This window comes from Erinaceus europaeus, chromosome 20 (genome assembly GCF_950295315.1).
Source record: "Erinaceus europaeus chromosome 20, mEriEur2.1, whole genome shotgun sequence".
Classification (NCBI taxonomy): Eukaryota; Metazoa; Chordata; class Mammalia; order Eulipotyphla; family Erinaceidae; genus Erinaceus; species Erinaceus europaeus.
In genome coordinates this window covers 15,401,317-15,426,702 of record NC_080181.1, presented here as the reverse complement: position 1 = coordinate 15,426,702, position 25,386 = coordinate 15,401,317, and the positions used below count along the sequence as shown (strand labels likewise).

Sequence of the window (25,386 nt, the reverse complement as noted above, 5' to 3'; positions counted from 1 at the left end):
AAAAATGAACAAGAACTATGCTTCCTCTGGCATCTTTGTCCCAGTCAGAGAAGTTGCCGAGGCCAGGTGGTGGAACACCTGGTTAAGAGCGCATAATATGAAGCACAAGGATCATGCGAGGTTTCGAGTTCAAGCTCCTGCTCCCCATCTGCTACAGGGAAGCTTCACAAGTGGTGAAGCAGTCTACAGGTGTCTATCTTTCTCCCTTTCTTTTTCTTTTTAATTTCTAAAATTATCTTTATTTATTGGATAGAGACAGCCAGAAATTGAGAGGGAAGGGGAAGATAGGGACAGAGACAGACAGGAGACACCTACAACACTGCTTCACCACTTGCAAAGCTTTCCCCTTGTAGGTGGGGACTGGGGGCTTGAACCCTGGTCCTTGCACATTGTAATCTCTGTGCTCAACCAGGTGTGCCATCACCTGGCCCCTCCTTTTCCCTTTCTATCTTCCTGTCTTCTCTCAATTTCTCCCTGTCCTATCCAATAAAATGGAAAAAAATGGCCACCAGCAGCAGTGGATTCCTAGTGTCAGCACCAAGCCCCAGTGATAACCCTGGAAGCAGGAAAAAGTAATTAATTAACTAATCAATTAATAAAACAAGAAAAAATGGAAGATGTTTGTTACAAAATCAGAAAGAATGACTGAGGCTCAAGAATCTGAAAAAGGAAGATAACCAAGTCCTTGGGAAATCTAGTGCAATGATTCCTCCAGAGATTCAGGCAAAAAAAAAAAAAAAAAAAAGAAGAAGAAGAAGAAGTTGTCTTACTCAACTGATCTGACTGTTTGTCCTTCAATTGCAGGATCCGGATAGTGATCAGCCCCTGAACAGCCGTGGTAAGCACAGGTCTGGCTTTCCTTTGTCTAGGTCAGCCTCTGAGTTTTAATCAGTCACACTGAGTAGACACTAAATAACCCGCCCCAGGAGTTGGTTGGTAGCACAGCGGGTTAAGTGCACATGGCGCCAAGTGCAAGGACCTGCGAAAGGATCCTGGGTTGAGCCTCCGGCTCCCCACCTGCAGGGGAGTTGCTTCACAGGCAGTAAAGCAGGTCTGCAGGTGTCTATCTTTCTCTCCCCCTCTCTGTCTCTCCCTCCTCTCTCCATTTTTCTCTGTCCTATCCAACAATGACGACATCAATAACAACAATAATAACTACGACAACAATAAAAAACAAAGGGCAACAAAAGGGAAAATAAATAAATAAATAACCCCCATATGATCCTTACTACTATCACCAAGTGCTTCATAAACTGAGGGGGACATCCACCTATCATTCAACGACTGACTGAGTGACTATAAGTCCCAGGATGTATTCTAGAAATAGAAAGTGTATTCTCTGGGGAAACAGGACCAACAAGACTAAAACTGCAACAGTTATGATTCTTTACTTATGCAGTGGCTCTTTCTCTCATTTGATATATAGCTCCGCCCATGTGTCAGGCTCTGTCTAGATTCTGGGCTATAACAACTAAAAAAAAAATTTTGTCAAAGATTCAACATCCCTGGCCCTCATGGAGTTTATACTCCAGCTATGCTGCTGAGGAGTGAATTGAGCAATGGTGAATTTTTGGTGGAAGAGAAAGTGGCAGTGTCTTCCTGATTTACAGGAGAAAAAATGAGTTGATAAGTATTCCCATATTTCAAAAATATTACCCCTCCCGATCTCTTTAACCACTGATACTTATTCCTGGAAGCCTGGTGAATCAACAAGAGTGAACAAAGAATAATATGTTAATAAGGAACTGGCCAAGCCAGCAACTCAGACAACTGATTTGTCTCAGGGTCACAAGTTAGTTATGAATAAATGATGTCATCTCCATCAAGTTAAAGAATGACTATTTTATACTTAGGAATTTAATTGATAGGCGATGGTTTCTCCAAAGAATACCAGGTTTTCAAGTGTTCCACCACCTGAGTTAGTCTGAGAACTGACACATCAAAACAAAGTAAGTTAAATCTTCAAACAGTGTGGTCCAGATATATGAATCATGGAAGCCCTGGAATGGGGAAGTGATGGTGTAATACTCCACCAGGATGCAGTAGGCAGGACAGGATAGAAGGAGAAACCACAGCAGGCAGAGAAGCTAGTCAGGGATCATTCATAAACTCAGACTGAGTAGGAGGGGCTAAAGAGATAGCTGAGTAGAACCCTTTGCTTTGCATGGAGTCCAGGTTCAAATCCTGACACGCTCTGGGAGTATTATAGCACTAGGGGAAGCTGTGAGCTAAGCCTAATCTGCAAGAATAACCTACCCCCAACCCCCAGCACTGACCAAAACTGACCCAAAGCATTCTGAGGTTCAGCACAGAGGATGAGGTGGGGGACAGCTATGGGCACCGGCACGTGATCTCCAAGTACTGACTACATGATGTTCCTCTCCATCTAGGTGCCAGAAATGCCACCTCCCTGCACAAAGCCCGCACACCCCTGGAGAATTTCAAAAAGGTGGGGGTCCCCATCATTGCAGCCCTGCTGAGCCTGGCTACCATCATCATCATGGCTGTCCTCAGTAAGTGGCAACCCCCACCTCCACCCACCACTGCTTGAGGCAAAATAGCAGCTTCCACCCCTCCTCCCTTCACCTTAGAGCACACCATACCCTCCACTCTTCAGATCTGGCAGTCACAGGGCGGGTGATCTGCAGAACACTCTGCCCCCACCCCTGCTTTGAAGGGAGGCTGCTTCTGAGCTTGGGAGAGGCAGATGAACTCAGCCCTCAACTATCCCAGACAGCTTCCATCCCAGATGATTGCTTCTTCAGGGTGAGCACAATTGCACATTACCAACCCACAACCCTTGCCTCCACTTCCCCAAGGCTGCAGACCCAGCCTGGTAGGAAAAGCTGGAAGGAAGGGACAGAGATAGGAAGTACCAGAGGAGACCTTCAGGCAGACAGCATGCCTCCCACCTTCACTTGGGTCTTCCCTGTGTCCTGAAATGCAGTGTGATCTTAACAATTAAGATTAAATGAGTGAGCAGACATTCCCCCATACCACCCCACCCTCACTGGAGACTAGGGCCTGGCCTTCTGAACAGTTGCAGCAGGTCATGAGTGGCAGCATTACACAGGGCATGGAGGGGCCAGACTAGGAATCAAGACACCTGGAACAATGCCCCCCTTGAGTAAGTCCCTTGAGCTCTCTTCATAGCAGCCTCCTCGTCTATAAAATATCCTGCTTATATCAGAAGGCACTCTGAGAAACAATGAGATAATGAGTGTAACGTAGCTGCATATGCCAGACTTGGGTAAAAGCACAGATCACTGTGCAGAGGTGACTAAGGTCTACGTTAGCTAGCCAGGCCAGGACGGCCTTTCAGGAGCCTGCACTTATAACTGTGGCCTCCCAAAGATCATCTGGTGCAAACCCTCACTATCCACTTCCACAACGAAGTTCAAAAATGAATGGCAGCTGGGTGGAGCTGGGGCACTCTACCCACCCACTCACACAGTGGGCAGATACACATTCTGCTCCTGAAGTGAAATGCAGGCCCACCACACAAACACCAGCAAGACCCCTGAGACATACCCATGTGAGATTCAGATAACCTCCCATTTTAGGCTGCTTGGCTCTGACAAATACTAACAATGGCTTACTTTCTCTGAGCATAGATTCCCCCCCCCCTTCATAGTGGAGAAAGAAGAAACCAAAATCACAAGGGGTAGGGGGTGAGGAGGGAGAAGAGAGGACAAACATACTTTAAAATTAGGCTCACCCTGACCTGTGTGGTTTCCATAGCCTGGGTCCCCAGGTTTTGCTGCCAGATAAGTCACCTGAGTCTCCAGTCTGGACTTCGAGGGTTCAGCCCCTTCAACTTTTGAGCTCACTGTGTCCTGGCTTTGACCCACGAGCCAAGCCTTAAAGATCTAGAACTGTCTGACCTACTGCTTCTCCCTTGTCTGAGTGCAGATTCAGTGAGGCCAACACGTTGCACAGCCTCCTGAACTCCCTCACAGAAGGCTTGGAGAGACAACCACCACCACCAAAAAAAAAAAAAAAAAAAATCTGGCTCTATCTCCTCAGTGTTTTGTGGTCTTGGAGAGTAAACCCAAATTCCAAACTTTCATATTCACATCTGAAATGTGAGTCAACAAGGCAGCTGCCAGGTTGGGAGACAGCTCACCCAGTAGAGCACACACTTTACAAGAACTCAGGCTCAAGCCCTCAGCACTACATGAGAGGACCATGCAGGATACGAAGGTAGCACCAAGAACGAAGGAGCAGTGCTGCAGTGTCTCTTTCCGCGCATGCGTGCATAAGTGCGTGTGTGTATGTGCGTGTATGTGCATCTGAAATTAAAGGGGGGGGGGGTCAGTCGGCTGAGAGCGATGGAATCGCGCAGGCGCAAGGCCTGCTGACAAGAAGAAAGAAAAGAATGGCGGCTGTTTCCAAAGGTCTCTCCGGCTTGGACTAGGGGGGTCGCTCAGGAGAGCTTCTCACCAGGAAAGTATTGAAATGTCCTCTCCCATCAGACCAAGATAGCAAAGGGACAACAGAGCTAGGAGGCAGTGAGGAGACAAAACAAAACGCCCACCTCTTAATGGATATTTCCACCCCAGATGAACTCACAGGGCAGGACTCGCATACACCGCAGGGCTGGCGCTAGCTCTTCTTTCTCCCTCTCTCTCTCTCTTTCTCTCTCTCTAAACAAATACATCTTCAAAAACAATGGCAATAGGAAAACAAAATCTAAACGTGGAACCGCGTTAGACTTACAACAAGCTCTCTGCTGCAAAGCGGTACCATGTACATAAAGAGCCGTAAGGCAATTCTGCCACTTAAAAAAAGACACAAAGTGTCGTGAAAGAAGAGCCGCACTCTTTCCATTGGGCATAATAAAACACTTTGCCTTTGGGATTAAATGTCTTTCCTTGTGAGGGAAGGTCTCATGGTCCAACTGGTGCTGGCGCTTAGTGCTGCCTCGTGAATATCTCTGTGCTGTCACAGCTTAGACGGGCGGGAAGTGGCTGCTGTAACGTGTGTAATCTGGGTGGCACCTAATAGTTCCATGGAGGTGACCAGTCCTTATAGACTTCCAAAACCTCACATTTTTATGCTAAATACTGAAATTCTGTTTACATCCTGTTGTCGGCTGTCAAAGAGCACATTTTCCACATATGCAAAGAAAAAAAATTAAATGTATGTTCAGGAATTAGATAATTATTTCTTAGGGGGAAATAGGCAAAGCTTGATCCTTCTGTCTTCTACTTCTTCCTTTTTTTTTTTTTCCTCCAGGGTTATTACTGGGCTAGGTGCCTGCACCATGAATCCACCGCTCCTGGAGGCCATTTTTCCCCCTTTTTTGTTGCCCTTGTTGTTGTAGCCTTGTTGTGGTTATCATTATTACCATTGTTGATGTTGTTAGTTGTTGGATAGGACAGAGAGAAATAGAGAGAGAGGGGAAGACAGAGAGAGGGAGAGAAAGACAGACACCTGCAGACCTGCTTCACCGCCTGTGAAGCGACTCCCCTGCAGGTGGGGGAGCCGGGGGCTCGAACCGGGATCCTTACACTGGTCCTTGTGCTTTGCGCCAAGTGCGCTTAACCCACTGCGCCACCGCCCGACCCCCTCCTTTTTTTATTATATGTGTGAATGATGCCAAACTGTTATTAATTTATTTATTTATTTATTTATTTATTTATTTTGCCTCTAGGGTTATCAGCGGGGCTTGATACCTGCACTATGAATCCACTGCTCCTGGAGGCCATTTCTCCCATTTTTATTGCTTGTTTTTGTTGTTATTGTTGTCATTGTTGTTGTTTCCAGATAGAACAGAGAGAAACGGAGAGAGGAGGAGAAGCCAGAGAGGAAGAGAGAAAGACACCTGCAGACGTGCTTCACCGCCTGTGAACCAGGGGCTCGAACCATGATCCTTACAATGGTCCTGCCATCTACTTCTAATATTGCAATATAAATTTGGTAAAGATGAGATAGAGAACAAAGTTCTGTGTCTAAAGTAGCTCTGGGGCTCCTTATGCTGTCAGAAAGTGTTGTGAACACCTAGCCACCTTCTGTCTATCTGCCATTGCTAGTGAACTTGTGATGGGCACCGGGGAAGGTTTTACGGGCTGTTGTCATTTTCCCAAAAGTTTTATTGCTCAATTTTCTACCAAGTCTAGAAATGAAGTTTTCTACTATTTTCAAACTGCCACATCTGGTCTATAAAGGTCAAACTTGAAACCAAAGTGTCAAACCTAAATGTTAAACCAAACTGTCAAGAAGTGGTTGTATCTTATGGCCAATTGTTATGTAGTGAAAATGCTTCTGGCAAAGAATTTAGAGTGAATCTACCAGATTCAGATTAAAATCACCTAATTCTAGAACTGCACTTGGTAGTTAGTAGACTCTTCCACAACTACCAGCTTGTCCAATGTTCCTAGAAACCTTGTGAGATAGGTGTGTTATCATCATCAATAGGTGTGTTATCATCAATGGGGAAACTGAGGTCTGAAAAAGGGAAATGACCAATCTTATAGCATACAGTAGGCAGCAGAGCTGGGACTAAGGACTCCAGGCCTAGTTATGTCCCCTCTGTTATTAGAGATGCTGTTCAAGTACTTTGGTATAAGAGGCTGGTAGGGGTTGTGTTTTGTTTGCCTCTAGGGTTATTGCTGGGGCTCGGTCCCTGCACTATGAATCCACTGTTCCTGGAGACTATTTGTTTCCCTTTTGTTCCTCTTGTTATTTATATTTGTTGTTATTATTGGGGATTGTTTTTAAATGTCTCCTGGGGCTAGGCAGTAGTGCTGTGGGTTAAGCACACATGGTGCAAAGCGTAAGGACCAGAAAGGAGCCTGATTTGGGGCCCCAGCTCCCCACCTGCAGGTGTATCACTTCACAAAGAGTGAAGCAGGTCTGCAGGTGTCTCTCTCTCTCTCTCCCCTCTCTGTCTTCCTCTCCTTTCTAGATTTCTCGCTGTCCTATCCAACAGCAATAACAACAAGGGCAACAAAATGGAAAAAATGGCCTCCTGGAGCAGTGGATCCATAGTGAAGGCACTGAGCCCCAGCGATAACCCTGGAGGAAAAAAAAAATGTCTCCTACACCTATCATCTTGTTTGACTCCATAGCCATCTTGAGATATGTGACTAGTGCAGCTATCTCCATTTCAGCGACTCAGAACCAAGTCCACCAGCTAGTTTGGAGCAGACTGGGAATAGAATCCCATCTGCCTGTCTCCAAACCCAGCATACTTTAAGGAAAACACAAGCTCTCTCTGTCTCTGATTTGTGTACTTGATACTCAGTCCCCTCTGCCCCCTCTATGCCCTTGCCTTCCAGTCAAGGTCAACTTGGACAAATACTACTTCCTCTGCGGGCAGTCCTTCCACTTCATCTCTAGGAGGCAGGTGTGTGATGGCCAGCAGGACTGTGCCCTGGGGGAGGATGAGCAGCACTGTGTCAAGAACTTCCCTGATGACCCTCCTGAAGCAGGTAAGTTTATGGACTCTGTGACCAGTGGAGGGGATACATCAGGGACCCAGTTTAGGCTGTTGTGGTCCAAAGTGTAGCATCTGCCCAGTGACTGATCAGCCTGTTTTGTTTGTTTTTATATTTTGCCTCCAGGGTGATCACTGGAGCTTGGTGCCTGCACTATGAATCCACTGCTCCTAGCGACTTTTTTTTTTTTCTTTCATATTATTGGGTAGAGTGGAAAAAATTGAGAGGGTTGAGGGAGACAGAAAGGAGAAAAATAGACAGATGCAGACTGACTTCACTGCTTGTAGAGAGCGGAGGATTGAACCCAGATCTTTGCACGGGTCCTTGTACTTTGTACTATGTACCCTTAATTGGGTGTGCCACTGCCTGCCCCTCCCCCCATTTCCATTCTTACCATAATTATCTGAAGCACAGAGCAATCTCTGATTGACTAGATCTTCCGTACTTAACACACACCAAACATTGTCAGTATTGACAAACAAACAGACAAGAGGAGAGAGGAATTTGTAATTAAGCCTGCTCCGTTACTGCTGTACCTGGATGAATCTGAGGCAGGGCACTAGATTGGATGATCTTGGGGAATTCCTACCTTTCTGTGAAATTTTATTTCAGGAAACCTAGAAAAAGCCATTAACCAACTGTTGGTCCTTCTGGTTATTAAATTCATGCAACATGCTATGTAACAAACCTAAACTAGGTCCTTCAAAGGTGTGTGAAATGATTCAAACATAGCATTCATGCTCTTTCTTGGCCAGAATACGCTTAGCCTGACCTGTCTGGGACTCAGATTCTGAAAAAAAAAACAGCACAGGAGATGGGGGACTGGAAGGTTTGAAGGGCAAGAATCAGTGACTCCCTCCCTATGTGCTTACTGGTTTTTATTAGAGATCAAATGCTTTTAGGCACTTGTCACTCTACTGTCAATAATACTTCTTAATCTACCTCTTCTCTCTGACCTTATATGGAAAAGCTTCCTCAGGCTGAGCAAGCTGTGCAGACTCTGGGTGGAGTAACTATAAAAATCTATCAAGGGAGAGTCAGGCAGTAGCGCAGTGCGTTAAGCAAATGTGGTGCAAAGCACAAGGACCAGCGTAAAGATTCTGGTTTGAGCGCCTGGATCCCCACCTGTAGGGGAGTCATTTCACAGGTGGTGAAGCAGGTCTGCAGATGTCTATCTTTCTCTCCCTCTCTGTCTTCCCCTCCTCTCTCCATTTCTGTCCGACCCAACAAGGACGACATCAATAACAACAACAATAATAACTACAACAATAAAAACAAGGGCAACAAAGGGAATAAATAAATAAATAATCTATCAAGAACGGGCCAGGTGGTAGCACAGTGAGTTAAGCGCACATGATGCACGAGTGCAAGGACCTGAATAAGGATCCAGGTTCGAACCCCTTGCTCCCCACCTGCACAGGCACCACTTCACAAGTGGTGAAGTAGGTCTGCAGGTGTCCATCTTTCTCTCCTCCTCTCTGTCTTACTGTCCTCTCTCAATTTTTCTCTCTCTTATCCAACAACAATAACAATAATAACAACAAGGGCAATAAAAATGGAAAAAAATGGCCTCCAGGAGCAGTGGATTCATAGTGCAGGCACCAAGCCCCAGCGATAACCCTGAAGGCAAAACAAAACAAAAAGTATAATACATATATATATATATATATATATATATATATATATATATACACACAATCAAGAGTGGGTGGGCAGTAGCACACCAGGTTTTAAGAGCACATAGTATGAAGTGCAAGAAGCTACACAAGAATCCTTGTTCATGCCACTGGCTCCCCACTTGCAGGGGGGTTGCTTTAAAAGCGGTAAAGTAGGTCTGTAGGTGTCTGTCTTTCTCTACCCCTCTCTGTCTTCTCCTCCTCTCTCAATTTCTCTCTGTCCTATCCAACAATAACAGAAACAACAATGGAAAAAAGATGGCCATCAGGATTCATACTGCAGGTCCCAAGTCCCAGCAGTAACCCTAGAGAATATATGTATGTATGTATGTCATGAAACTGATTCCTGTACATGTAAAAGAGGGAGCTCTGAATAATTGTGCCAGAGTAATGGGTCGACATGGAGACTGTTCCCAGTATATCACTTAGGTACCATCAAAATGAACTTTCTTTGAGGCAAAGACAAATGGAGAACCTGTCCTTAATACTAAAAGAGTTGGTATTCTGTGTTTCCTCCCAGCTCTGGGAGAGATGAGCTTGGGAGTCACATGACCACTTCTGAGGGAGATGAACCAGATGGGCCCTTGTCCTAAGCTGACCCAGGTTTCTCTCCATCCTAGTTCGCCTCTCCAAGGACCGATCCACCCTACAGGTGCTGGACCCAACCACCGGGAACTGGGTCTCTGCATGTTTTGACAACTTCACAGAAGCTCTGGCCAGGACAGCCTGTGGGCAAATGGGCTATGACAGGTACCCAGCCCCAGTTACTAAGGCTATCCCCTCACTCTGTGACCTCTCTCCTCCTTCCTTCTTCTCTCCTAAGTAATATAGATAGTGCAATGAGACAGGTAGACTTTAGAGTGCCAGCACTTTCATTTACAGGCAATTTGAGATTCAATCTCCTAAACCTCAGTACCCTCAAGATTTAATTAGGGAAAGTAAAACCCACCTCACAGAATGGCTATGGGATACTGGTAAGAGAATGTCTCCTCCTCCTCCTGCTCCTTCCTATCTCTCTCTCTCTCTCTCTAAGAACCACACTCATAAATAATTCTGTCTCTTATACAATTCTCACTTCTCTTTTGCTCCTTGATCCCCTTAGTTTTTCAAGAAGCTGTCCCTGTCTCAAAATACAAGACTTATTTGCTTACTCTATTTCTCATTAGTGGAAAATTTAGTTTAAACAAATAAGATTTCATTGGGATGCTATCAGCAATCCCAGTTCTTGTCAGCAAACTTGCAGAGCAGTTCCAAATCTTCAGCAAATGAAAAAGTACAAAATATAACAAGGGTAACTAGGACTACCTATTTATATCCATTTTATCTTGGCAAAACCCCAAAAGATAGTTATTGTTATTTTTTAATCTGGTTTAGAGAAGGTAAGTAACTTGCTTGGGTGACAACTGGAAGAGAGAGGACTAGAATCTATGTCCAAGTTCCCAAAATTCCTGAACCTCAGTAATTCAGTGCCAGAATGCCTTTTTCTACTTTGGGTGATTCTTCTCCTGAGACTTCATCTCTGAAGGATAGGGAGATGAGACAGTAGGTCTCTAAAGAACCTATCAGAGGAGGCAGATAAAAGGTCATGTATTCAGTTTCTCCCTAGCCAATCCCAAACTTCTTTGGCATTCTAAGAAACTGGACCTAGAGACTAGACAGAAATGATAATAACTAACAGACATCATCAGTCAATTACAGAAACTTCCATCCATTCTTAAGCTTTAAGGTCCTTTTTCTTTTTTCATTTTGTGATTTACAAAATTATATGTCAACAGGGTTATAATTCCACACCATTCCCACTACCAGAGCTCTGAATCCCCAATCCCTCCATTGTAAGCCATTGCAATTTTCCTAAGGTTGCAGCCATGGGTTAGCTATCATCTCTACAACTGTCTGTCTATATTTGTACATAATTGCCCCCTTTTTTCCAGGTTCAGTCCTCTCCTCCCCTCCAAACATAACCCTATTACTACATTCAAATGTCCCTTCCTTTTTCATCCTCTCTCCCTGGGTCCTGGTGGAGCTGGAATTCAAGAGTCTTTTATGGTCCTTTTTCAATGAATTCTCCTGGCAGTGCTTACTGATCCATTAAGTTGTGTTTGTTTGTTTGTTCTTTTCTCTCCTCTTTTTTCTGGTTATAAGACTCCTACTGCTCTCCATCCTCCATGCTTTGCAACTCCCTATGCCCTCTGCTGAAACCTTCATTTTGGAGGAGAGCTGGGAAAGCATGCCCTGCCTCTCCAGCCCCTCCTCCCCTGCAGTCCAGCCAAATGCAGTGTCAGCTGTACCAAGACTGCAGGCTGCACTTGATTATGAAACCAGGGTGTCTCCAGGGCTTCTGAAGGTAACACTCTCCCAGAACTTGTGTCCTTCCAGAGTTCTCTCAGACCACCAGCCCACCAGCCCACCTGGTTTTTGAGCTCTACAAAAACAAAGCTGGTCAGAATTACTCCTCAGGATGTCATTGTTGAACAGAGATTAACTTTACTGGAGCTGTCTATTTCCAGATCTCTCCACAACCTTCTTGTTCCAGGACCACAACACCACATGTGACTTGATGCTGGAGAGCTCTAGAAATCAGCTGGTCCCATCCATGATTTCATAGAAAGGAAAATGAGACTTACAGAGGGATACAGAGAAGACCCAGATGGGCCAAGGTTACACATTAAGTTAGTATCAAAGCTAGGACAAGAAACTCAGTTTTGGGCTGGGGAGGATAGCATAATGGTTTCATGCCTGCAGCTGCAAGGTCCCAGGTTCAACCCCTAACATCACTATAAGCCTGAACTGAGCTGTGTTTTTGGTTTTTCTCTCTGTATCTTTTTCTCATTAAAATGTGTTTTTACAAAAAGAAGAAGAAATTCTATCTCAAGAGTTGTTAACACAAACTCTCCAGTGCTTAAGTCCTGTCCTTGCACAAACAGCACATAGGGCCACTGGATAATGCTGGACTCCTGGCAGGGAACATGAGAATGTGCCAGTCCACCAGTGTCTCAGGTTGACTTGAGCTTGGCATTCAGAGCTTGAGCTAGCATGACTGGATGGAAAGGATGGGAGGAGTAGGAAAAGTGAAGCAAGGCGGCCAGGTGGTGGCGAAACTGGTTGAGCTCACACGTTACAATGCCCAAGGACCCGAGTTCAAGCCCTCTGGTCCCCACCTGCAGGGAGAAAGCTTTGCAAGTGGTAAAGCAGGGCTGCAGGTGTCTCTGTTTCTCTCCCTCTCTACCTCCCCTTCCCTCTCAATTTCTGGCTATCTCTATCCTATTCAATAAAGATAATAATTTTTTTTAAAAAAAAAAAAAAGGAAAAGCAAAGCAGGTACAGTAGAGAAACAATGAAAGAAAAAGACTAATCAGGATGAAGGGGAGGTTTAAACTTAGGGTTAGAGGGGTGGGGAGACAGCATAATGGTTATGAAGCCACAGGTTCAGTCTGCAGGTCCACCATATGCCAGAGCTGAGCAGTGCTCTAGTCTATTTCTATCTTTATGTGTTTCTCTCTTTAATTAAAAATATATAATTTTTTAATTTGAAGGAGATAGACCTGGATTAGGAGAGAATGAGAATGGGGTCCAAGTGAAAGAATTATTTATCTGGAGTCAGTTGAAGACTGACTTAACTCTAAGAGGACTCTAAAATGTGTTCCCACTTCCAAACAAGAACTAGATACCTTGTTTAGAGAAAATAGTATCATCAATATTTACATTCCAGTTCCCTCTAGGGTGAATTCAGAGACTCCCTTGGACCAGCAGAGATGCTGGGACAATTAAAACTAGCAGGTCAGACATTAGGAATGGGGCTGTAAGGGTCGAGCAGTAGCGCAGCGGGTTAAGCGCGCATGGCGTGAAGCGCAAGGACCGGTGTAAGGAATGGGGCTCTCCATCATTTCTCCAGAGCTCTGGGTTCTGGATCAGACTTTCCCAAAAAAGGAAATGTGCCTGGTGCTGAGCCCTGCTATGTCCTATAGCAAAGCAGGTGCCATCGTCACTGACCAAGACCTCCTCTGCTCCCCTGCCACACCCCACAAGGTGTTCCCTGCCACCCTGTTGGGGATGGAGGCCAACCCTACCCTTTTTGCTCTAACCTGTCCTAACCCACAGTCCTCTCTCCCTCCCCATGTAAACAGCAAACCTATGTTCAGAGCTGTGAAGATAGGCCCAGAGCAGGAACTAGAAGTTGCTGAAATCACAGAGAACAACCAGGAGTTTCAGGTGCAAAACCTGAGTGGGTAAGTATGAGTACCCTTTGGACTACAGATGGCTTGTTCTTCAAGGCTGCAGCCTACCAACCCTGCACAGAAGCAACCAGGGGCATACAGGCCAGACTGCAGAGAAAAGTTCTATGGAACAGATCACTGGACTCCAAGAGCTAGATAAATACATAGATACGCAGTTTTCTACACTGACTCTCATTTACTTCTTTTTATTTGTTTGTTTGTTTTTGTTTTGCTGCGGATTGGGCCTAGACGCTCATACCTACAAAGCATGCTTTCTGCCATTGAACTACACTTCTGGCCAACTCTTCTTTTTTAATACAATGGACAGCTGAATAAAGGTCACACTTCTCATCAGTCAAATAGTAAAACTAAAATTTTTTTTTCCTGTTGCTTTATGTTCTCCATTAACCCTAATGGGCAAGGTACTAAAGGCCACTGTGTCCTACCCATCACTCACCCAGGCCAGAGGAAGGCCTCTCCACATCCCTGCTCCTCCAGGCACAGTCACACCGTTGTTGTCCTGCAGCCTGTCCCTAAAGCAGCAGCAGTAAAGCCAGCACCTGCAGAGAAACTGTCCCTCTGCAGCAGAGATGCTGGCTGCTTAGCAAGGGCTGCTATTCATCAGAGGACATATTTCATAAATGGAAAGGACGGGGAGAGTAGCAGAACAATGGTGTGCCTGAGAGTCCGTCAGAACCCAGTTCTTTCACTCTGAAAGGCCACACCACAGCAGCCCCTGTTCCAGACTCTACTCTCCCTCCTCAAGTTGCCATAAGCCAGCAATGGGCTCTGCTGCAGAGGGGGGGAGGGCGAGGGGGAGGGAATGGGGAGGGAGAGGGAGAGTAAGAGGGAGAGAGAGTGCGTTTGAATTGAATTAGACCATAACACAACAGTAATGCTTTTTTTTTTTGCCTCCAGGGTTATTGTTGGGGCTCAGTGCCTGCACCATGAATCCACTGCTCCTGGAGGCCATTTTTTCCCCTTTTGTTGCCCTTGTTGTTGTAGCCTTGTTGTGGTTATTATTGTTGTTGTTGATGTCGTTCGTTATTCGGTAGGACAGAGAGAAATCAAGAGAGAGATGGGGAAGACAGAGAGGGGGAGAGAAAGAGAGACACCTTCAGACCTGCTTCACCTCCTTCAAAGCAACTCCCTTGCAGGTGAGGAGCCAGGGGCTTGAACCAGGATCCTTCCACCAGTCCTTGGCGCTTTGCACCACATGCGCTTAACCCACTGCACTACTGCCCGACCCTCAGTAATTCAGTTTCTAAGTGACAGTGCAGGGTCCAGGTCTCCCAGATGTGGGAGGGGACTTGAATTGATAGTGCATACTGAGCACCTGAGTCCCCGCATCCCAGCAAGGGAGGAACAAAAGCCACAGACCCCTGTATCTCCCTTGCAGATCCTGCTACTCAGGCTCCGTGGTCTCTTTGCACTGTCTTGGTGAGTACACCCCATCTCTGAGAGCCCTGCGTGTGGAGAAAACCTTCACCTTCATTTCCAGATCTCTCAGACTCCAGGTTTTACTCTGGCTTGGTCCAACTTTACATCTCAAGAGACCTCCTTGATCTAACAGTCTCTGTAACCTCCTATCCCTATCAGTCTGTGATCACTTTCCATGGTCGTAGCTAGAACATTCTAGGCTGCACTCATTTCAGAACCAGTCTTCTTCTTCTTCTTCTCCTCCTCCTCCTCCTCCTGTTTCTCTAGTTTTTCTTATATTTTATTTATAAAAAGGAAACACTGACAAAACCATAGGATGAGGGGTACAACTCCACACAGTTCCCACCACCAGAACTCCCTATTTCATCCCCTCTCCCTGATAGCTTTCCTATTCTTTAACCCTCTGGGAGTATGGACCCAAGGTCATTATGGGATGCAGAGGGTGGAAGGTCTGGCTTCTGTAATTGCTTCCCCGCTGAACATGGGCATTGACAGGTTGATCCATATTCTCAGCCTGCCTCTCTTTCCCTAGAGGGGCTGGGCTCTGGGGAAGCGGATCTCCAGGACACATTGGTGTGGTTGACTGTCCAGGAAAGTCTGGTTGGCATCATGCTAGAACCTGGAACCTGGTGGCTGAAAAAAGAGTTAACATATAAAGCCAAACAAGTTGTTGACTAATCATGAACCTAAAGGCTGGAGTAGTACAGATGAAGAGTTGGGGGGGGGGGGTCCTCTGTTCTGTAGATAAGTATTAAGCATATTTTAGTTATATTCCAATAGGCCTGTGGCTATACTAGTTTTTTTTCTTTTTTTTCCCCCTGAGCCTGAAATCTGAAATGCAGGTGGATCCAAGTTATTGTCTGGGGAGATGATATCATGGCTGGAAAAAGGACCAGAAAGCTGGATCAGGGAAAAGAGTAGCTCCCAAATATGAGACTGGTGTATAGATATTGTTGACTGTAAACCCCATTGATTTGATGCAGGACCAGTATTCTTCGAATGGCAGAGTATGTTGACCCAGCCTCCTTTTGGAGAGTAGGTAAGTCCCTACCATTGTTGTTCTACATTGAGGGCAAAACCCTGTAGAGACCCACAAATATACCTAAACTAGACTTCCTAGCTTCTTCCAACATGAACACCCCAATTTCATCTGCTATATTCTTACATTTTAGTTTCTGATTACTAATCAATTTGCTTTTTATCTGCTTTATATTTATATGCTAATGCTTTTCAGCCATCAATTTGCAGATGCTACCATGATACCAACCTTACTTCCCTGGGCAGACTCCCTCACCAATGGGTCTTGATTCCACATCCCCAGAGCTGCCCCCCCCCCCAACTAGGGAAAGAGAGAGGCAGGCTGGGAGTATGAATCTACCTGTCAGCACCCATATCTAGCAAAGAAGCAGTTACAGAAGCCAGATCTTCCACCTTCTGCATCTTAGAAGTTGCATAGAAGATCTATGGTCCATACTCTCAGAGAAAGAATAGGGAAACTAGAGACCCCATAACTAAACCCATACAGGTATAGGTCCACTATATATTATAAAGGAGCCAAAACTGTCTTATTAAAGACAACTACTAGGTCATTTCACTCATTTCACCTGCAGGGGAGTCACTTCACAAGCAGTGAAGCAGGTCTGCTGGTGTCTATTTTTCTCTTCCTCTCCTCTCTCAATTTCTCCGTGTCCTATCCAACAATAGCAACAACAACAAAGGAAAAAAATGGCTTCCTGAAACAGTGGACTCATAGTGCAGGTACCGAGATCCAGCGATAACCCTGTAGGAAAAAAAAAAAAGATGCACCCTTCTCTTCCTTTTCCCAGTATGGGGCATATTGTTGGATAGTACTGATATAACTCATGCTAGAGGCTTTTGTCATAGATGATACCAGAAGCATAGGAGGAAGCAGGATCCAGAGACTGGGGGGGAGAGAGAAGATTGGGAGATTGGGACCCAGAAAACTGTCCTCACTGGCTCCCTACTGGCTAGACCAGCTGGTGGGTATGCAGGTGCACAAAGCCCTGAGGGGGACACTGGGTGGTTAGCACCCTACCTTGAATCCCAGTTTCCATCACCGTCCTGTACATGTTGATTTACATTGCTGGAAGTGGAAGATGGCAACAGATGAATTCTGAGCATGATCAGCTGTAAGATTTCAGGTGGACAGTGCTGTCCCCATCCTATCTGCAGTGATGACTAAATTCTATCCGTAAGGGCACCAGACAGGACCCAACTCGACCATGAGAATCTGAGGGGGTGGGTAGGTAGTGGCGCACTCAGTTAAACATAGGGTCACCATGTGCAAAGACCAGGGTTCAAGCCCTGGTCTGCACCTGCAGGTGGGAAGCTTCATGAGTGGTGACCCAGTGATGTAGATGTTTCTCTTTCTCTCCCCCTTTGATTCTCATCCTTCTGTCTCAGTTTGTTTTTATCCAATAAATGAATAATTTCTCTATATTTCCTTTTTCTTTCTCTCCAGGTTATCACGGGGGTGCAGTGTTTGCACTATGAATCTACTGCTCCTGGTGCCATTTCCCCTATTTTGTTGGTGCTGTTGTTATTGTTGGATAGTACAGAGAGAAACTGAAAGGGAAGAAGGGGACAGAGAGGGAGAGAGAAAGATGGATGCCTGCAGACCTTCTTCAACGCACCTGTTTCAATCCACTAAGGGTGTGATACTGCCTAGCTCCTGTAAGTTTGAGCTCAGAATAGATCTGGAGAGAAACCAAGTAGGTTAATGATATGCCAATTATCACTGACAATAAATAATAGCGAACATAATTGAGGTCTGTGTCAGGGAGAGAGTCTAATTGAGAACTCAAGACCCCCTCCCTGGCATGCTCCTTGCCAAAAACCTAGAATTCAAGATTAGATTCCTGGGACCTACAATGCTTACCACACATCCTGGCTTCTTGAGAACAATTATGATTTCAAGAATTCTATTCCTCTGTGCCTATAAACCATTGAAATGCCAATATTTAAGCAACCAAACAATGTTTCCCCAATTGCCATCTCCCAAATACATTCACACACAAATCCTTTCGGACTGTGGTCCCTGATGTGGAGTTTGGAAAACTTATTGTTCCAGCATTCTACTGTTCATCCACAACCGACCGCTGCCTCCTCCCTGCCTGGCTGAAGTGGCTCCCTCTCCTTCTCAGGCAGTGCAGATGCAGGGAAATGAAGACTCACTCTGAAATCAGAGCGAGCCACACAGATGGAGTGGCAAACGCTACTAGAGTGTAAGGAGGTCAGAGAAGACATTCTGGAGCCAAATGGAAAAAGCATTTCTTCCCTGCCATTTGTAGATAATTGAACACTTTCTGTTCCCTCACTCCAGCACAGTTTGTCTTCAAAGACACTTTGTGAGCATCGGAAAGGACAGAGGAAATTGAGAGCAGATGGAGAGATTGGGCCAATTAAGTCTCAGTGCCACACTCTTGCTACTTGGAAGAGACAGGTTCTTGGTCAGAGAGGCTGCTGGTGCCTTCACTGGAGAGGGATGGAGCAAGGGTATAAGTGCAATTGTTTCCCAAAGAGGAACAAAAATTTCTCTTTCAGTGACAGTTGTGCAATAGACTTGTAGCTCTCCATATAAGCCACCTTCACACTTTGCCATGGCTCACACCAGTTGTCCCTCACTGAACACACACTCTGGGCCTGCTCCCCAAAAGGTGTCCTTATGTTAGGGGAACCATTTCTCCCCAGTGATTTATTATAGATTCACAGACCCATAAGGTAATGGGGATATGATTCTCTTATTTTTCTTTTTTAAAATTGTTTTAAAATTATCTTTATTTTATTGGATAGAGACACCCAGAAATTGAGAGGGATGGGGGAGATAGAGGGACACCTACAGCATTGCTTCCTCACTCACAAAGCTTTCCCTCTGCAGGTGGGGAGCAGGGGGTTCAAACCCGGGTCCTTGTGCATTGTAACATGTACACTCAACCAGGTGTACCACCAACCGTATGGCCACGGGTATAATTCCACACTGTTCCCACCACAAGTTCTGTGGCTCTATTCCCTCCACTGGAAACTGTACCAGTTCTCCCATGGTCACAGATATGAGTTGACTATTATATCTATATTTACATTTTTACATTTGCCCATTTTCCCTATGGTCCTGCCTTCTCTTCCTAAGTTACACCTACACCTACTACTATTTTCAAGTGTCCTTCCTTTTCTCCTTCTTTTTCTCAGGATCCTGATGGAATTTGGTGTTCAGAGCCCTCTGGTCATATTCCTCTAACATTTCTCCACACTGGAAGTATGGACCAAAATTCTTTATGGGGTCCAGAAGATAGGAGGTCTGGAGAGTGGGAAGCGATCAGTGGAGGGGGTGGGATATGGAGATTGGGTGGTGGGAATTGTGTGGAGTTGTACCCCTGCTACCCTATGGTTTTGTTAATTAATCCTTTCTTAAATAAAAAAGAAAAAAAGAGAAGTAATTTCCTCATGTTTTTGGCTAACTAAAATTGTTCTTTTAACCTCATTTGCCAACTCTCAGTTTGAACTTTGTAATATTTCAAATAAAGAAGAGTTCATGAATTCTGAAAAAAAAAAATTTTTTTAAACTAAAAAAAATTTTAAACAATTTAAAAAAACTTTTTTAAATTTTTAAAAATTTTATAAAGGGAGTCGGGCTGTAGCGCAGCAGGTTAAGCGCAGGTGGCGCTAAGCACAAGGACCCGCATAAGGATCCTGGTTCAAGCCCTGGCTCCCCATCTGCAGGGGTGTCGCTTCACAAGCGGTGAAGCAGGTCTGCAGGTGTCTGTCTTTCTCTCCCACTCTCTGTCTTTCCCCTCCCCTCTCCATTTCTCTCTGTCCTATCCAACAACAATGACAACAATAATAACTACAACAATAAACAAGGGCAACAAAAGGGAATAAATAAAAATAAATATTTTTTAAAAATTATAAAAAATATTAAATTTTAAAAAATAAAAAAATTAAAAGAAAACTAAAAAATAAAAATAAATTAAAAAAACAAAATTTTAAAAAATTAAAAAAAATTTTTTTAATTAAAAAAATAAACAAAATTCAAAAAAAATTAAATTAAAAAAATTTTAATTAAAAAAATTTTTTAATTTAAAATTTTTTAAATTAAAATAAATAAATAAAATTTTAATTTTTAAAAATTAAGAAAATTTTGAAAAATTTTTTGAAAACTAAAAAAATTTTAAAAATTAAAAAATATTTTTAAAAAATTTAAAAAAAAATTTTAATTTAAAAAAATTTAAAAAACAGAAAAAATTTTCAAAGTTAAAAAAATAAAAAAACAGAAAATTTTAAAAATTAAAAAAAATTTTAAAAAACAAAAAAATATAAAAAAATTAAAGAAAATTTTAAAAACTAAAGAATTATGTTAAGTGAGCTAAGTCAGAAAGATAAAGATGAGTATGGGATGATCCCACTCATCAACAGAAGTTGACTAAGAAGATCTGAAAGGGAAACTAAAAGCAGGACCTGACCAAATTGTAAGTAGGGCATCAAAGTAAAAGCCCCGTGGTGAGGGGTAGACATAAGCTTCCTGGGCCAGTGGGGGGTGAGAGTGGGTGAGAGGGATGGGTCACAGTCTTTTGGTGGTGGGAATGGTGTTTATGTACACTCCTAGTAAAATGTAGTCATATAAATCACTAGTTAATTAATACGAGAGGGGGAAAATTAATTGTATGTCTCAAAGTTTTCAAAACACAAACTGAATCTTTTTAATATATAGGCTGTGTATTTGATATGCGGACTCTCTCAAAAGCCTAGATCAAGTAGATCAGAAGCAACCAATAGCACAGCTATATACAAAATACTGGGTACTGTACAGCAAACCCTAACAAAAGGACTTTTCAAAGTTAACCCAATTACCAATTAATGTGATGATAACATTAACTATCGATTGTCTTTTTGAACCCTAAGACAGCAGGAACCTCACATTTCCACTATAGAGCCTCTACTTCCCCCAGTCCTGGAACTATTGGATAGGGCCCACTTTCCCGTATGCCTCCCCCAATCCATAGCAAATAATATTGCATCTGCCGATCGATCACAACCTAACCAACACAACGATTGCCACCTCAACATGCTTCACTTCAGACTGTGTCCAGAGACTTCACATGTGGAATGACAACCCTTCAGCTTCATTACTCGGGTGAGACCTTTCCTTTCATAGTATACTCTTAATTCCATCTCAGGTGGTTCACTTTCTAACAAAGTCCCAAAACCTAGATATACACCAGTTTCTGTGAGAGAGAGCATATGTTCACACGTATCCGTAAACTACTGCAAAATATATACCTGAAAGCAGAAGTACACTAGAGTTTGCAGTGAGTACCCCCCTAACACTTCCTCTCCACTATTCCAAGCTTTGGGTCCATGATTGCTCAACAATTTGTTTGGCTTCGTATGTTAACTCTCTTTTCAGTCACCAGGTCCCAGATGTCATCAGGTTGCCGGCCAGGCTTCCCTGGACTGAAGAACCCACCAATGTGTCCTGGAGCTCCGCTTCCCCAAAGACCCATCCTACTAGGGAAAGAGAGAGGCAGACTGGGAGTATGGACCGACCAGTCAATGCCCATGTTCAGCAGGGAAGCAATTACAGAAGCCAGACCTTCTACCTTCTGCAACCCACAATGACCCTGGGTCCATGCTCCCAGAGGGATAGAGAATGGAAAAGCTATCAGGGGAGGGGGGTGGGATATGGACATTGAGTGGTGGGAATTATGTGGAGTTGTACCCCTCCTACTCTATGGTTTTGTTAATTAATCCTTTCTTAAATAAAAAAGAAAAAAAAATTTTAATTTTTAGAAAAAACAAAAAAATTAAAAAAATTTTTTTTAAAAATTTTAAAATTTAAAAAACTAAAAAAAATTTTTAATTTTTTAAAAATTAAAAAAAAATTAAAAAACAAAAAAATTAAAAAATTTTAATTTTAAAAAACAAATTTTAAAAAAATTTTTTAAATTAAAAAAAAATTTTTTAAGTTAAAAAATTAAAAAAAAATTTAAAAATTTAAAAAAATTAAAAAAATTCTTTTTAATTTTAAAAAAATTTTAAAAACTAAAAAAAATTTTAAAAATTGAAAAAAACTAAAAAATTTTTTTTTAATTTTTTAAATTTTTTAAAATTAAAAAAATTTTTTTAAATAAAAAACCAAAAAATTTTTTAAAAATTTTTTAAAAATTTAAAAAACTAAAAAAATTTTTTTTAATTTAAAAAAATAAAAATTTAAAAAAAATTTTAATTTAAAAAAATTTTTTTAAAATTTTTAAAAAATTAAAAAATAAAAAAATTTAAAAAAACAAAAAAATTCAAAAGTTTTAAAAATTAAAAGAAAACAAAAAATTTTTAAGAAATTTTTAAAAATTTTAAAAAATAAAGAAATAATAAAAATAAAAATAAATTAAAAATATAAAAAACAACATAAAATAATATTAAAAATTTTTAAAATAATGGAAAAGCTATCAGGGGAGGGGGTGAGATATGGAGATTGGGTGGTGGGAATTGTGTGCAGTTGTACCCCTTCTACCCTATGGTTTTGTTAATTTATCCTTTCTTAAATAAAAAAATAAATTTAAATAAATAAATAAAAGAAATATAGTTAGATACTATTCCTGTATCAGATCACACACTCAGGGATAAAATGTAATCCAGGCAGTTGTGTAAAAGATCTTTCTAATTATCAAGATATTGGTGTAATGCTTCACAGCACTGACCTTGAATTGTATAATCTGAATAAATGATATTTGCAGATGACAAAAAAATGTTAATAAAAAAATTAAAAGAAATTAAAATAAATAAAAATGAAATAATGAAATAATTTTAAAAATTAAATGATTAAAAAATAAACTTTTAAAATTATAAAATAAAAATATAAAAATATTAACAATTTAAATAAACTAAAAAAAATTAAAAATTTTAAAAATTTAAAAAGAAAAATATAATAAAATAATAAAAATAAATTAAAAAATAAAAATTAAAAACAAAAAATTAAAAAACAAATAATAAAGAATATACAAATAATTTAAAAATATTTTTAAATTTAAAAAATAAAAAATGCTCAAAAATCTAAAAAGTAAAAAAGAAAAAAATTTTTTAAATTTAAAAAATTTAAAATACTAAAAAATTTAAACATAAAAATTTTTTTAATTTAAAATTTTTTAAAAATTAAAAAAATTTAAATACTAAAAAATTTAAACATAAAAAATTTTTTAATTTAAAATTTTAAAAAAATAGAAAATAAATAAAAAACAAAAAATTAAAATAATAAAATAATAAAATAAATTTGAAAAATAAAAAAATTAAACATTTAAAATAATTTAAATGTTTTTTAAATTTTTTATTTATGAAAGGATTAATGAACAAAAACATAAGATAGGAGGGGTACAACTCCACACAATTCCCACCACCCAATCTCCATAACCCACCCCCTCCCATGATAGCTTTCCCATTCTCTAGCCCTCTGGGAGCATGGACCCAGGGTCGTTGAGGGTTGCAGAAGGTAGAAGGTCTGGCTTCTGTAATTGCTTCCCCGCTGAACATGGGCGTTGACTGGTCGGTCCATACTCCCAGTCTGCCTCTCTCTTTCCCTAGTAAGGTGTGTCTCTGGGGAAGCTGAGCTCCAGGACACATTGGTGGGGTCTTCAATCCAGGGAAGCCTGGCCAGCATCCTGGTGACATCTGGAACCTGGTGATTGAAAAGAGTTAACATACGAAGCCAAACAATTTGTTGAGCAATCATGGATCCCAAGCTTGGAATAGTGGAGAGGAAGTGTTAGGGGGGTACTCACTGCAAACTCTAGTGTACTTCTGCTTTCAGGTATATATTTTGCAGTAGTTTATGGATACGTGTGCACATAAGCTCTCTCTCACAGAAACTGGTGTATATCTAGGTTATGGGTCTTTGTTAGAAAGTGAACTAACTACCTGAGATGAAATTAGAGTGTACTATAAAAGGAAAGGTCTCACCCGAGTAATGAAGCTGAAGGGTTGTCATTCCACATGTGAAGTCTCTGGACATAGTCTAAGGTGAAGCATGTTGAGCTGGCAATCGTTGCGTTGGTTAGGTTGTGATCGGCGGATGCAATGTTATTTGGTTTGGATTGGGAGATGCATACGGGAAAGTGGGCCCTATCCAATAGTTCCAGGACTGGGGGAAGAGGGGCTCCATAGTGGAGATGTGAGGTTCCTGCTGTCTTAGGGTTCAAAAAGACAATTGATAGTTAATGTTATCATCACATTATTTGTTAATTGGGTTAACTTTGAAAAGTCCTTTTGTTAGGGTTTGCTGTACAGTACCCAGTATCTTGTATATAGCTGTGCTATTGGATGCTTCTGATCTACTTGATCTAGGCTTTTGAAAGAGTCCGCATATCAAATACACAGCCTATATATTAAAAAGATTCAGTTTGTGTTTTGAGAAACTTTGAGACATACAATTGATTTTCCCCCTCTCATATTAATTAACTACTGATTTATATGTCTACATTTTGCTAGGAGTGTACATAAACACCATTCCCACCACCAAAGGACTGTGACCCATCCCTCCCGCCCACTCCCACCCCCCACTGGCTCAGGAAGCTGCATGTCTACCCCTCACCACTGGGTTTTTACTTTGGTGCCCTACTTACAATTTGATCAGGTCCTGCTTTTAGTTTCCCTTTCAGATCTTCTTAGTCAACTTCTGTTGATGAGTGGGATTATCCCATACTCATCTTTATCTTTCTGACTTAGTTCTGACTTAAATTTTTTTAGTTTAATATAATTAGTTCTGACTTAAATTTTTTTAATTTAATATAATTAAAACATTAAATATATAAATAAATAAATAATAAAACACAATTTAAAAATCTATAAATTTTTTTTAATTTAAAAAATAATTTAAAAAATAATAAAAATATTTTTAAAAAAATTAAAAAACTGAACTGACTGAATTCCCCAAGGGAAGAGCTACTTCTTTTCTCCAGCTGCTGCGCCTGACAGGATATTTTTTTTTCTCGAATGGCTGGAGAGATGGTAAACACATGTGATGGGATGGGTAAATGGCTACTGGTATTAAAATCAAATGCACAATCAGAAACAAGCAATTAGTAGATTCTCCTATAAATTACATAGCTAGGGAAAAAATGGGGGCCAGTTGGTGACGCACCTGGTTGAGCGCATGTGTTAGAATGCGCAAGGACCCAGGCTCAAGCTCCCGGTCCCCACCTGCAGGAGGAAAGCTTTGCAAGTGCTGCAGGTGTCTGTCTCTCTCTTCCCCTCGCTACCTCCCTCTGCCCCCTCAATTTCTGGCTGTCTCTATCTAATACATAAAAGATAATGAAAATAAAAAAGAATAAAAATAAAATATCCCAGGGGGTGGGGTGGGGAGGAAGGAATGAGAAAAAAAAAAAAAAAGGAGAAAGGAGGGAAATGAGACAATAGCAGAAAATGAAAAAGGATCTCTTATTTCCCAACGAATTTTTGTCCCTCTCCTCCTATGGTTTGATGTCTACATGGCTCCCTTATTCCCAGCAGACTTTTTAAAAAATATATTTATTTATTTATTCCTTTTTGTTGTCCTTGTTTATTTTTATTGTTGTAGTTAATATTGTTGTCATCGTTGTTGGACAGGACAGA

The 25,386-nt window shown here is 41.8% G+C and overlaps 1 protein-coding gene across 1 annotated transcript in view; it reads left to right on the top strand.

Annotated features, from left to right (window-relative positions):
- Positions 1–13,883, top strand: part of LOC132534977 (transmembrane protease serine 4-like) — a 30,364-nt gene extending 16,481 nt beyond the window's left edge. Inside the window, exons 2-7 of the mRNA XM_060179871.1 lie at positions 805–838; positions 2,391–2,513; positions 7,284–7,436; positions 9,739–9,868; positions 13,243–13,344; positions 13,859–13,883. Coding sequence (XP_060035854.1) covers positions 805–838; positions 2,391–2,513; positions 7,284–7,436; positions 9,739–9,868; positions 13,243–13,344; positions 13,859–13,883 — 567 coding nt within the window. The remainder of the gene's footprint in view (positions 1–804; positions 839–2,390; positions 2,514–7,283; positions 7,437–9,738; positions 9,869–13,242; positions 13,345–13,858) is intronic.
- The last annotated feature ends 11,503 nt before the right edge of the window (positions 13,884–25,386 follow it).